Source organism: Elephas maximus, chromosome 9 (genome assembly GCF_024166365.1).
Source record: "Elephas maximus indicus isolate mEleMax1 chromosome 9, mEleMax1 primary haplotype, whole genome shotgun sequence".
Lineage (NCBI taxonomy): Eukaryota > Metazoa > Chordata > Mammalia > Proboscidea > Elephantidae > Elephas > Elephas maximus.
In genome coordinates this window covers 30202179-30216887 of record NC_064827.1, presented here as the reverse complement: position 1 = coordinate 30216887, position 14709 = coordinate 30202179, and the positions used below count along the sequence as shown (strand labels likewise).

General features: G+C 38.4%; 1 protein-coding gene across 3 annotated transcripts in view; it reads left to right on the top strand.

The window, feature by feature from the left end:
- Positions 1–14709, top strand: part of MLLT3 (MLLT3 super elongation complex subunit) — a 298768-nt gene that overhangs the window by 212598 nt on the left and 71461 nt on the right. For all 3 annotated transcript variants that reach the window (XM_049896454.1, XM_049896453.1, XM_049896452.1), the window contains one exon: positions 4293–5003. In XM_049896454.1, the coding sequence (XP_049752411.1) occupies positions 4293–5003 (711 nt within the window). The remainder of the gene's footprint in view (positions 1–4292; positions 5004–14709) is intronic.

The window sequence follows — 14709 nt, the reverse complement described above, 5'->3', positions numbered from 1 at the left end:
CTGTACTCTTTTAATGTGGATTTTGACTCTCCTTTCAAGTGGCCGTACAATTTTTAGCCTCCATTTTTCAGTCGCCTCCAGCAGAGCTGATGAAAGCCTGCCCTTCCTCCTCCCTCCATCCATCCTTAGGTATGCTATTTATATGCACAATGGGGTCAGGTCGAGCTATTACAGAACTTTAAGTTGTTGTAATCTTGTAAGTTATGAGAAGTACAGCAGTCTCAGCCTGTATGTACTGTAGCAGCAGGCATGTGTGTTTCTTGTCTACACGCCCGGAGGGCTCTGTGCTTTCTGGTCTCCTTGCATTTCCCGGTCTCAGGAATAGAGCAGACTCCTGAGTACCTTCTGAGCACATTTAGGGCCAGGGTATTTTGCCACACTCATGCAGTTATTTGGGGCAAAACTCCTCTGGGTCTAGCTGGGGTCCAGAGCAGGGCAAGCCCTGCACCAGGCCTCTCTCTCAAGATGCCAGTAAGCCTATGGCCACAGCCTTCAAGCTCTGCTGCTTGCTGGCCCATGGAGCTGACTGGTCAAGAAAGGTAAAGTGTTGCATTTGGGATTGAAGGGCAGGCAAGTCAAATTCAAGGCTTTTCCTGCCCTCCCCCCCACCCTCCCCACTCCCCTCCCCCGAATCCTGACCTTTGTACTTTATCCATAGCCTCATATGGTATTTGGTCCCTCCGTCCCATTCAGCATGTGTTTAATGACACTACAGAAGAGACTTCTAGTTTGGGTAGACTATCACAGTTTTCCCTACTTCCTATATGCATAACTTCTTGGACTATACTGTAAGTTCTACGAAATGTCCTTTTAATATGCACGTTGGACAAATAAACTCTTCTGGGAGAGTTTACTGGGTTTAGACAAATTCTCTTCAGGGAGAGTTTATTTGTCCATATGAAATTTATTGAATAAAATGTGAGTGATCTGAAAAACTTGCATAACACCGAAGCCAGTAAAAAGTAGGACGGAGACCAATAATAAAAAGCTAGCTAGAGGGAAGAAACAGGAGCTGGGGAGAAAAATCACCTTTTAGTTATCTGTGGTACTGGCAAAGAGACATGGTGGTAACATGGAAATTGAATGCCAGTTATAATCCGAAAACCTTAGTCTGGCCAATAGTTGACAACCTCTTCTTTTTCTTAAACCATTTACTGGAGTTGTTGACAAGTAGTATTAGAGGAGATTATACATTAAAGAGGCCCATTCTGTTCCAGAAAATTAAAACAAGGAAGCATTCAGTGGAATCTGAATGGATGAAAGAAAATGTTGTACCCTATATTCTCATGTTGTAAAGTTAGTGCAGATATATGTATATTTATGTTTAAACAGTCATTTGCCTTAAATATTTGAGATTTGATTTATGCACATAAGCTCTCCCTAGTTGGATTGCTTGATGCTCAGTTTGTCCTAATCAGCCTCAGTCAAAGAGAATTTGAATTACACAACATGTGTGAACTTCACGTTGAATAGTAAGTTGATTGTGCTGCTCAGTGAGATGCAATGTTGTTGAGGTTAATAAAAAAAATTTCAGTAAAAATTTTGAAAAGCCCGTGATTAGACCCCCCCCATGTTTATGAGATAGATAGGCTGAGAATCAGTGAAAGTTTTTACTCTTTGTCAGTAGCACTTAATTCCTGATTTTGTATCCAAGCTTCCGTTTTGCATTTATATGTACAGATATGGACTCAGATGACATAAAATTTGAACTGTGCCATTTATTGCCAGTCCCGGCCAAAGAAAATACAGTCCTATATAATAGAAACAGTGGATTTTCTAAATTTTATTTTTCTAGGGAGTTGTGGAATATGTTTTTCCTCTGAGTTCTTTTAGCTAAGAGAAAGCTTTTTGTGATAGTAATTACAAAAGGGGAAGGAACAAGCATAACTGAGTAACTTGCTTGTACCAAGATTGGTCTGTTGGGTGGGTGAAAAGATTAACAGTAGACATCAAATACCTAGGTCGACGTGTGGAATAAAATTATGCAATTTCTGGAGTTTTGTGCATAGCATTATATGGATGTAATGGAAACAAGAACTTAAAGTTTCTGTGACACAAGAGGCTGTGTCAGATAACACTATGTGCCTTGTTAAGAATTTCAGTTTGTTCTACAGAGGACTGTAAAAATAAATCATGGGAGGGCCCTTATAGAAGTTTTTTTTTTTTTTCCTGATGCTGAAACGTTATTTTTTTTTATATGTTTAATATTAGAAAATATATTGGTAGGTTAGCAGTTGTATATTTTTAAAAGTTACATTTATAAAAATATGTGTACTACATGTAGACTGAGTATTAAACAACAGTTCTTGGGTGTTCTCAAGCAGTAATTAGAATACTGATTGCAAATTGCCAAATTTCACTGAGTCAACAAACCAATTAAAAAAAACAAAAACCCCAAGAATATTATATTTCAGACTGTTCTTCCTTAATTTACTTTTGTCCATTATACTTTATTCTAATTATTCATAGCGTTGCTTAACATGCCAGGGAATGTAATAGAATTTGTAAAATAGTGAAGTTCTGTAATATGAATCCTGTCTTTAACGTTCTGCTTTGAAATCTCAGCTTAAGATATTTTATGAGGAGTTACCTGGCTTGATACATAAAAGCATGTCTTTGCTTAGGAACATCCATTTTAACATTTTGGACACTGAATACTCATTTGAGAAAATAAATGGAATAGTTGATTATTTTGTTTTGTTGTTGGGTAAATAGCACAAAATTTTTGCAAGAAAAAAAAAAAAACATATTCCTGCTAATGTAGAACAATGATATTTCATTTTGAGCTATTACTTTCTGATGCTTTGCTTATCCATGTATAGGCTTTTTTTTTTTTTTTTGCATAGACCCAATAAATATATTGTTCCTTTAAGTGAAAAACATTAGCACTGTCACCTCTATTTGCTGTATCTTGCTAGATATTTGAGGAATAGAGGTTCGTTTATGTATCTTTGGGCTGAAGTAGGTGAGTTGGAATGAAACATAATAAGTAAGCCTGAAGATAGAAATCTAGTTGCAAAATTTGGACATTTATTTGTCTTTGGTCCCATTAGGAGATGGGAAGTAAGCAAGAAAGAGCTGTTCTTTTAGTATTGATGTGGATTTTTACATGTCCAGGATCTACTTCTGTTTCTTAAACTTACTGTTAATAGTAGAGGTTCACAAATATGGTAAGTATGGACTTAGATTATATTCCTAAACAGAAAGGGTTATATATAGGTTATATATTCTGCAGTGTGTAAATGAGCAAAAAAAAAAAAAAAAAAAAGAGTAACACATTTAAAATGAGTTAGACAGCAAGTGACTCCTTTCTCATGATTCCACAGCAGTAATTGCTGAAGACTTTTTGGCCCATTTAACTTTTAGGTGAAATCTTTGTTCTAACTTAGATTCTTTTTTTTTCACTAGTGGGTGAGAGACATATTCCTTAACTGATGAATTTTGGACGGCTTTAAAATTTTTGTTTCTAGCTCACATTGAGAATTATTATTATTATTATTTGGTCTTGGGATTCTTTATATTGAAAAGCTCTTTAAAATGGCCTCACTATGTGACGCTGGGCCATTTTTCTACTTTCTTTTCTGTCACATGCTGTAGCTGGTTGCTATTCCCCAAGTACAGTCTATGCTTTGCTGCCTTATTGTCTTAGTTCATCTGATCCCAGGTCTCCAAGTACTATTCTTCTCTTTCTAGTAATAGCCTGCATATTCTCTGAGACCCAGTTCTTTGTAAATCTCTATAAATTTACTTCTCTATAAATTTCTGGATTATTCTTCCCTGGGTCCCCAACAGCATTAAGTATTCCTCTACTTTTTGTTGTCGGAAGCGACTCAATGGCAGCAGGTTTGGTTTTTGTTGTCATAGCACGTTACAGGTGGCTCTGACAGCAGGTATGAGTCATAGATACGTGGAGTTATTAAGAGTGGGGACGGTGTGTTATCCATCTCTGTATCTTCGAGGACAAGCATGTATTTAACATTGGTTGAGTTGAAATGCTTTAGAACGCCGTACTTCTAAATGATTTTAAGAGAACAACTTGCTTCATTCGATTCCTTGGTAATGGTGGCCCTCTCTCTGTTTCTCACATACGCTTTCCCCGCCTGTTCCATGGCGGTCGTTGGTGTATATCAAATCAGCCTAAGAACAACCCAAGAAGGATCACTTTATGCAGCGTGAACTCAAGCAAGTTGGCTGTTGACTCCGTTTTCGATGTGTAGCTTCGAGAGTTGGCTGTTGACGCCGTTTTCGATGTGCAGCTTCGAGAGTTTCATTTCTGCCTTGTCTTTCTGCAGGACCCTAACAGGAGTGTTCACACCAGCAGCAGCAGCAGCAGCAGCTGTAGCAGCAGCAGCAGCAGCAGCAGCAGCAGCAGCAGCAGCAGCAGCAGCAGCAGCAGCAGCAGCAGCAGCAGCAGCAGTAGTAGCAGCAGCAGCAGCAGCAGTAGTACCAGTTTTTCAAAGCCTCACAAATTAATGAAGGAGCACAAGGAAAAACCTTCTAAAGACTCCAGAGAACATAAAAGTGCCTTCAAAGAACCTTCCAGGGATCACAACAAATCTTCCAAAGAATCCTCTAAGAAACCCAAAGAAAATAAACCACTGAAAGAAGAAAAAATAGTTCCTAAGATGGCCTTCAAGGAACCTAAACCCATGTCAAAAGAGCCAAAACCAGACAGTAACTTACTCACCATCACCAGTGGACAGCAAGATAAGAAGGCTCCTGGGAAAAGGCCTCCCGTTTCAGATTCTGAAGAACTCTCAGCCAAAAAAAGGAAAAAGAGTAGCTCAGAGGCTTTATTTAAAAGTTTTTCTAGTGCACCGCCACTGATACTCACTTGTTCTGCTGACAAAAAACAGATAAAAGATAAATCTCATGTCAAGATGGGAAAGGTCAAAATTGAAAGTGAGACATCAGAGAAGAAGAAATCCACCTTACCGCCCTTTGATGACATCGTGGATCCCAATGATTCAGACGTGGAGGAGAACATGTCCTCTAAATCTGATGTGAGTAGTCTTGTGGATTTGCCTCCTTTCCTTTGCTGTTTTTGCAGATTTTATTTCAGATAGCTTCGTGATAAGCAATGAAGAAAGAAAATGAACTTTGAAGCGCTAAGATGGTAGCATGGAAGTAGACATGGCCTGGGAATGAGTTCCCTTAACTAATGGGAAGGAAGACATGAAATCACTGAGGAACCTGCAGATTTTCAGGCTGTGATGAAAGTTATTAAAGGAAAGCTGTATTCCGTAGTATGGTAATGGGTCATTTGAACAGCAGCAGAAAAATTTCGGTGCTCATTAGAGCTAGGTTACTATGCTTTTCAAGGGTTTGGTTTAGGAAGGTGAGACAAATGCAATAAAACTTGAATACAAGTGAACATAATTTAAGAGAAACTTAGAAAATATCGGGGTGCAGCTATGTTGATCTTCTGCTCAGTGGAGTGAATTACTTTGTGGTATAGATGGAAAGCTGGTGATAGTATTCTTCATAGTTTTAGTAACATAAATTTTATAAACAGTGATCTACACATATTTAAAGTTTATGATTTGATCAGTTTTGACGTGTATATGTCTGTGAAACTAAGTGACTATTTTGAAAACGAAATGTTGACTTTTTTTTCACCATCGTATAGCCCCTGATTTGAAAGGATTGGTATGCTGTTCACTAAAAGTTTTTGTCAATAGATGCGTTTTCCTTTGTGGGTGCCAGCTTATTTAAAAAAAAAAAAAAGTTACTTGGTGTTGGGATTTAGGCTTATAATGACAGATTTTGCAGAGTCGAAACGGACTTTCAAGTCACCTCGTCTAACTTCTTCCCAGTGGAAGGAGTCTTACGCTTCTGGTGACAGCAGTGTTAGTAATTCAAAAGATAATCTCTTCTATTTCTGGAGAATAAACATTATTTACTATGAAGTTATTCCTCACTTTTCTTTTTCTTTAACTTTGGCCTTCTTCAGTTACTTGTCAGTCATGGTCAGCCCTAGTAATCTTACTTTTTGCTTACGAGAATTTTCAGACAATGGTCATGTAAGATGACTGGCCAGATACTGCTGGCAATTTCAGAATACTTTCTCTCTGCCTCAGGTGGTTGCCCCACAAGTGTCCCTAGTTCAAATTCTGGCAAGGGTTGGGAGGTTTTAGTAGCAGCTTCCCTGTTCTGCATTTGCCTTGATGGTTCTGGCTAGCTGGGGTCAGGACACAGTGTTGACACCCATCTTCAGAGTCTCTGTAGCCAATCTTGACATTTTAATAGAAGATCAGTTAGGAGCAGAATAGGCTATGAAATGCTAGAGATTGGGTACTTTGTTCCAATGTTTGGTAAAGCTTTATGTTTGTAGTTTCTGAAATGGAGATGATAGTTGGGGTTTACTCCAGTATCTCACGCATTTATTTTTCCTCTTTTGCTTCGTACTGGTACTGCTCCTCTTAATTAGAAACATACCCATAATGCAGTTGTTACCTGAAACTCTTTTTTTTGTGTTTGACTTTTGTTTCAAATCACTCAGAAATATTCATTGATGCTATTGGGGTGTGATTAGTCTATCAAGACTGTCAAGTTTAGTAACTTCGTTTTTCTATCTTCTGACATGTTGTGATTCTTTCAGAGCGGTTTTTCAGATTGTGGGCTGTGATTCATTGGTGAGCCATGAATTCAATTTAGTATGTTATCATCATCATTTAAAAAAAAAAATCAGAATACAATGTAACTAGTATGGTTAAGTAATGGTTTGTGAAAATTTCTATTTTAGAGTCTGTGTGTATGTTTGTAGTAAGTCGTGGTCAAAAAATTTGAAGGGCAACTTTCTAGAATGTTTACTGATTTATGAGAAGACTAAATGACATTCATAAAGCACTACTGAGTGCTCTTTCTATGTGAAATTATCACAGACGGTCTTCATCTTTAGTTAATTCTGTTTATGCTCCTTTTGCTTGCCTTTACTCCCTTTTATAAATAAAGCATGGCTTTTTTTTTTTCTTTTAATAAAATTCTTTTTTAACTTGATGTATTTTTCCAAAGCAATACCTTGAAAAAATCTCTGGAACAAAGAGTTAGAATCATAATTCCTTACAATATGTACTAAATTTTCAAAATGATGCATGACATATTAGAACCACATCTAATACGTATGATTATAACAGGAGGTTTTGTAATGTGCTCCTCAGGTTACTGGAGAGAAAGCCTCTAAAGACTTTCAGTATTGCCTGGATATGTCTTCTAGTAATAGTAACACTTTTGCCATTGCTGCTTTTGGTTTAATTCACTAAATGTGGGTGATACAACAGAAGAGAATCAACACAAGTAGTTCCAAATAAGTCAGTGTGCAGAAGACTTTTCTGTGAGTAAACAAAGGTAAGAGACGGCTGAAATTCGATGTATTCAGTAGTAAAGAGAGACTGTCTCCCTCCTGGCATCCCTCTCGTGGGCCAGAGCAGAAGGAACTGGAGGTAATTGTAAAGGTGTATACGAAGTGGCCCATAGCTTCAGCTTGGCCAATAACTTCATTTGATAGCTTGGGGCAGGGCCTATGCCTTGCACAACTTCAAGGGCACCTTTCATGTTGTGCTGGTGAGCCTGTCTTCATCTGAGTGTGATAAAAGGACCTGATCCATCTTCGGTTCCTCCAGCTTCATTTTTTGAAACTGAGTTCATTTTAACAGGATAAAGTGGGGTGGGTGGTAGGTAATTTTTGACATAGTAGGCAAAGATCACGGACTTTGGAAATAAGAAAGGCACAAAAAGAAATCGGAAGAGTGTGAAGAACTGGGAAGGGCTAGGGAAAATGATTATTTACCTGGTGTGTCTGTAAAGAAAATATCTTGCCTCTGTACAGGTTAGTTACAGTTAAAGGGAAGAATCTTTTAAAGGAGGTTTTCCATAATGAAGTTGAATTTCAGGTTTTATATAAAAATAAAAAGCAGCAGTATTGATTGATTAGGAATCTTGGATTGCTGATTCATATGGTTATCTTTGGTTAAACTTCTACATACTTTGTATATGAGAAGAGAGAAAGAAGATGGGTATCCTTGGTTCATATGCCTGCGTATTTTTGGGGAATCACTAATTTGTTGAGAAGTAGCTAGGTAGGTGGATTGTCAGGTAAGTAGGAGTCTGCACTCTGGTGTCAGACAGGCTGTTCTTGAGTCCCAGCTCCACCACTGATCTTGGGCAAATTATTTAACCTTCTGTTTCTCAGTTTCTTCTTTTGTAAAATGGAGATTGAAATAGAAATAGTATCTACTGGTAGCTTGTATATAATTGTGAAAGTTAAGTAAATTAATCCAGATAAAGCACTTAGCACAGTAATCAATAAGTAAGCTATTGTTATGTATGAGTTGGTTTTTCCTTTCCTTGTAGCTTTGAAAGGGATGTTTTGATATTAAAAAATACTGCTGGACTCTAGTGTCCTTTTTCAAGGGCTTATTTGCTTTAAGGGGAAAAAAGAGTCCTTGGAATAGACGGCAAGTTACTCTGCATTTTGTCTGGAGGAGATATATGGCCTTGATAATGATATGTATGTGGTACATGGTAAATGGAAGAACACAGGACAAAAAGTCTAAGTCTTAAATGAAAAGTCAGGCCAAAATTTGCTAGGGTCTTTTAGCTTTTTAATTAAATGAGATGTTGATAGTGGCTGTCGAGTTGATTCCAACTCATAGCGACCCTGTGTACAACAGAACAAAACACTGGCCAGCCCTGCACCACCCTCCCAACCGTTACTATGTTTGGGCCCATTGTTGCAGCCATTTTGTCAGTCCATCTCACGGAGGGTCTTCCTCTTTTTCGTTGACCCTCTACTTTACCAAGTATGATGTCCTTCTCCAGGGACTGGTACCTCCTGGTAACATGTCCAAAGTATGTGAAATGAAGCCTTGCCATCCTCATTTCTAAGGAGCATTCCAAGACAGATTTATACGTCTTCCAAGACAGATTTGTTTGTTCTTTTGGCAGCCCATTGAATATTCAATATTCTTTGCCAGTGCCATACTTCAAAAGAATCAACTCTTCTTCAGTCTTCCTTACTCATTGTCCAGCTGTTGCATGCATATGAGGTGATTGAAAATACCATGGCTTGGGTCAGGAGTGCTTTAGTTTTCCAAGTGACATCTTTGCTTTTTAATCCTTTTTAAGGAGGTTTTTTGGCAGCAGTTTTACCCAATGCAGTGTGTTATTTGATTTGATGGCTCCTTCCATGGGCATTGATTGTGGATCCATGTAAAATGAAATCCTTGACAATGTCAATATTTTCTCCATTTATCATGATGTTGCTTATTGAATAAATGAGATACAGGATGTTAATGCATGTAGCACTGCATTGGATAGGCTGTTGGTATTTTTTAATTGCTGTTACTGTTAAAAGAAGACAACCTAAGAGATTAGTTTGTCTTTAAATAAGCTTTGTGGTTATTGAGCTGTCCCCCATGTTCATGGTAACAGTATACAGAAATCGAATACAGTCACATGAAAGTTCATCAATAATCTTTCCCTACAGTGGGATTTGGGAGGTGGAGAGTAGGAGGGCAGAAGGACTGCTTTAATAGTGGGTGACCATTCACCAAATGCAGAATGCATGTTGAGGAAATGTTCTTGCTATGAACATAAATGTTAGCATTAAGAATATTTTATATTCAAGAACCTGGTTAATTCCCCTTAGAGTAAAGCTGTTTTTTGGTTAGGAATGATCTCTTTGGGGCCACAGTGGCCCACAGTATTTATGGAAAGTGTTCTTAATAGTGACTGACACTAAGTAGCAGCTGGAAAGGGGGATGGTCAATCAGTGTCAACTAAAAGTTTGTAATTATGGTTTTTATTAATCTGTTTAAATTTTTATTGATGAATTTGAGAAAAAGAATTTGAATATCCTTCAACTCAGTTTTTGTTTTAAGTTTTTCATATAACTCTTCTTCTAAAGAGAAATCTGTGACTTGGTTTTATAGTTTTGTGATATTAAAACCAAAACCCATTTCCATTAAGTTGGTTCCAACTCACAGTTGACCTGGTGGGATAGAGTAGAACTGCCCTGTAGGGCTTCCAAGGCTGTAGTCTTTATGGAAGTTAACTACTACATCTTTCTCCTCTGGAATGGCTACCAGGTTCGAACCACCCAGCTTTTGGTTAGCCACTGAGCGCTTAACCATTAAGCCACCAGGGCTCCCTTCGTGATACTAGCAACTTTAATACTGATAACAGAGAAGTAAGAAGAAAGCAGTAAAAGAAAATAGAAACAACCATTTATGATCAGATTCAGTTATGTTAGTAATTTCCTTATCTATGCTGTTATGGATTGAATTGTGTCCCCAGAAATATGTGTTGTAAATCCCAACCTCTGTGCCTGTGGTTATAATCCCATTTCGGAATGAGTTGTCTTTGTTATATTAGTGAGGCAGGATTAGTGTGAGGAGTATCTTGAGTCAGTTTCTTTTGAGATACAAAAGAGGTTAAACAAGCAAGCTAGCAAGCATAGATGGGGGAAGATAGATGCCAAGCCACAGGAAGATCTCCCAGGAGCAGAAGCTCAGAAGAGATAAGGACCTTCCTCCAGAGCCAACAGAGAGAGAAAGCCTTCCCTTAGAGCTGGCACCCTGAGTTGGGACATCTAGTCTCCTAACTGTGGGAAAATAAATTTGTGTTTATTAAAGCCATTCAATTGTGTGGTTATTTCTGTTATAGCAGCACTAAATAAGACAGTTGCCTTCACTTTTCTGCCTTGCTTTATAGAGATTCAATTGTACTTTAAAAGTGGAGAATTTAAAAGTGTCTTGGAAATGGGCAGACTAAATTTGGCAAAATGTGGCCAGTGTGAGAAATGAGATGGTAATCTGGTCCTTAGTCCATTTTGGTTTACCAAAGTGTTTTCTTAAGGGAGAAAGGCACAATCTCATCAGATAGTAGCCATTCTTTCCAGGGGTGGGGTGGTAATTCAGATACAGAATAAATACTACAAACCACCTTAGCAGAAGTTTCTTTCAAAAAGAAAAAAAAAAGGAGGGGGGGAAGGAGAAGGAAAAAGAAAACTTCCCCTCTTTTGTTGTGCCTCATTTCCTCCCACCCCACCCTGTTCATTGCCCTGCTTACACTGTCTGGCGCTGGCAATAAACTCCTGCTGTTGAAGCATTGGCCTTAGGTTTTGATGTGAGGGAAGGTTGTCACAGCCAGAGAAGAAGGTCTTTATTGTGTTTTCAAAGTGGCTTTTTAATGACTTGTAATTCCAGCACATGCAAGAGCTGTAAAGTCTGTAAGTATGGCGAGGGAGCAGCTGGAGAGGACGTTCATTAAAGGGCTGCCCTGGCTCTCCAGGGTGGGGAGGAGTTCATTCTGGGCTCCTATTCTCTGTGTTTTATAACTGGAGGTAAAAAATACCTGCAGGGCTGCAATTCTTCCTCTGGTGGCTTCAGCTCCCTGCTGTACATTCATTAAAACAATTGTGAGAAAGTCGACTTTGTTGGGTGCATGGAGATATGTTCAGCTGACCCCATTCTTTAATTTTTTTTTGTTGTTTCCTATATTAGATGTGATCAGATGGAGGAGGGTGTAGCCTAGCCAGCCAGCTGGTCATGTATTCATCTACATTCCTGACTTATTCCAAAAAAGGATTTGAAACAGTTAAAAGGGAGCTTTAACAAACAAACAAACAAACAAAACACAGGGTTAGAGGCCCTTTCTCTTTCTTATTTTTGTACTATACTAAGCTTATGTGATTTTTCAGTTTTTTCATTAAATCATTCTTTGGAAGCTACTGGGTGGCAGAGAGTCATGGAAAAGGAGGCCTGTCATTGCAGAATTGGTTATTTGCTGTTTACAATGGCCAAAACTTAATATTTTTACCCACATATATTAAGCCACTGTCTCTCAATAAATTCCATAAGCCTTATTTGAGAGAGCTGTGTCACCTCTTCAGTGGATTACTGTTTGTTACTCTAAGACCCATGATTTTCATGTAGTTGTCCCATCTGTCATCTTTAGACAGAAAGCCAAAGATGTGACTCAAAATAGTCTTTGCAAGACCAGCTTTGCCTTACCCTAGGGAGGCCTTAGAGTTTTTGGGTAGTGCAAACCCTTAAGAGGTTGGTTGCAAACCGAAAGGTTCAAGGTTTGGGTCGACACAGGTGCTTTGGAAGAAAGGCCTGGTGATCTATTTCTGAAAAATCAGCCATTGGAAATCCTATGGAGCACAATTCTATTCTAACGTACATGAGGTCGCCCTGAGTCTGAGTTAACTGATTTAGGGATGCCTATAAGATTTTTTTTTTTTTTGTAGGAGCTTGGCTGCTAACCAAAAGGACAGCAGTTCGAATCTACTTCTCAGAAACCCTATGGGGTGGTTCTACTCTGTCCTACAGGGTCACTATGAATTGGAATGGACCCATCAGCAATGGGTTTGGTCTTTTGGTTTATAGCTGTAGCTGTAGCTAAGCTTTTCTTGAGTGTTTACTATGTGTCATTTTCTCTTCTAAGCACTTTACATGTTTTAGCTCATTTAATCCTTGCAACAACTCTATGAAATAGGTACTATTATTATCCTCATTTTAAAAATGAGGAAATTGAAACTCAAAGTGATCAAGGTGACCATGTTTAAAAGGTAGGGACCCGGGATTTGATCCCAGTGTTATCTGACTTGGTAGTGAGTTTGGAGGTAAAGCAAATCTTACTTCTTTTCATGAATTCATAATTACAGAGATGTACTTTATGAAGTTGGGATTACTGCTGTGTCCTATCTATGAATCATATTTCTTTAACCTATTGGTTTGGGCTTTACCAACAGCCTTCGGGAAGTGACAGGTTCTACTCCCCAGTGGATTTGGCATGCAAACCAGAACTGAAGGAAGACTTGTAAAACATCCAGGAACCTCAGACTTCTTATACATATTCATTTGCAATAAAACAGACTCTTGTGGTTCTGGATTACACAATACTAAAATATGTCATCAGTACTATTTCCCCGCTTCCAGAATTTTTCCCACTTGTTTTTGCATGGGAATTTATGTTTAACAGAGCTGAGCTGCAATATCAAGCTTTCCCAGAAGGTGCCACCAGATAACAAATGGTGTCTTCCAATTAGGAGATTCCTTCTCTTTGATTGTTGTACTTACATTTTATAATTTCATTTTATAATCTCAATTATTCAAAATGTAGGCTATGCTTTCCTTGATTTAGGAGGCAAGATAATGCAATGGCCCGAATAGAAGGTGGTTTTCTTTTGGTGTCTATGTAATTATTTAACTACGTTTGAGAAATTGTTCTCAGTGGGTAACAATTTATGACTGTAAACGTTCAAGGCAGCATCAAGGTGCACAAAGAAAAATCACCCCTCTAGGGTTTCTTTTGGTCACTAAAGGTGACTGCACAGTGAGATGTTCCCAGATAAAGTCAATGATCCTTTTATTTAGCACAAGAAAATGAAGAAGCAGTCATTTAAGTGGTTGAAGACAACAGACCTTTGCCTTGGTGTTCTGAAGACATAGAAGAAAGGGATGTGGGGAGCTGGAGTAGGGAGAAATATTCAGTCAGTGACATGGAGAAAAGGAAATTTCCTTGACTTTCTCAGTTTTCGAGGAGAATGCGTGTATGGGGCCCTCAGACACTACTTTCAATAAATAATTACTACATTTCCCTTGGTTTGGGGCCTCAGTGTTTAGAATCATAGAACTTTAAAAAATAATAATAAGTTGTTGACCCTTGCTTTATTAGGTGGTCCTTCTATTTTTCTTTCCTTTTTTTTTTAAATATGGTAAATATTCATGTCATTTTGAGTAATTTAAAAATTTTTTTCTAAATATGTTTAATTGTAACAATTCTTTGTAAGAAATCATAATTATCTGTAACATTTTTGGTAACTTTGTTGTTGTTGTTAGGTGCCGTCCAGTCAATTCCAACTCATAGCGACCCTATGCACAACAGAATGAAACACTGCCTGGTCCTGAGCCATGTTTACAATCGTTGTTATGTTTGAGCTCATTGTTGCAGCCACTGTGTCAATCCACCTCGTTGAGGGTTTTCCTCTGTTCCGCTGACCCTATACTCTGCCAAGCATGACATCCCTCTCCAGGGACTGATCCCTCCTGACAACATGTTCAAGATATGTAAGACCCAGTCTCGCCATCCTTGCTTCTAAGGAGCATTCTGGTTATACTTCTTCCAAAACAGATTTGTTCGTTCTTTGGGCAGTCCATGGGATATTCAATATTCGTCACCAACACCACAATTCAAAGGCGTCAATTCTTCTCCTGTCTTCCTTATGCATTGTCCAGCTTTCACATGCATATGATGCGATTGACAATAGCATGGCTTGGGTCAGGTGCACCTTAGTCTTCAAGGTGACATCTTTCCTCTTCAACACTTTAAAGAAGTCCTTTGCAGCAGATTTACCCAATGGAATGCGTCTTTTGATTTCTTGACTGCTGCTTCCATGGCTTTTGATTGTGGATTCAAGTAAAATGAAATCCTTGACAACTTCAATCTTTTCTCCGTTTATCATGATGTTGCTCATTGGTCCAGTTGTGAGGATTTTTGTTTTTTATTATTTATGTTGAGGTGTAATCCATACTGAAGGCTGTGGTCTTTGATCTTCATTAGTAAGTGCTTCAAGTCCTTTTCACTTTCAGCAATCAAGGTTGTGTCATCTGCATAACACAGGTTGTTAATGAGTCTTCCTCCAATCCCGATGCCCCATTGTTCTTCATATAGTCCAGCTTCTCGGATTATTTGCTCAGCATA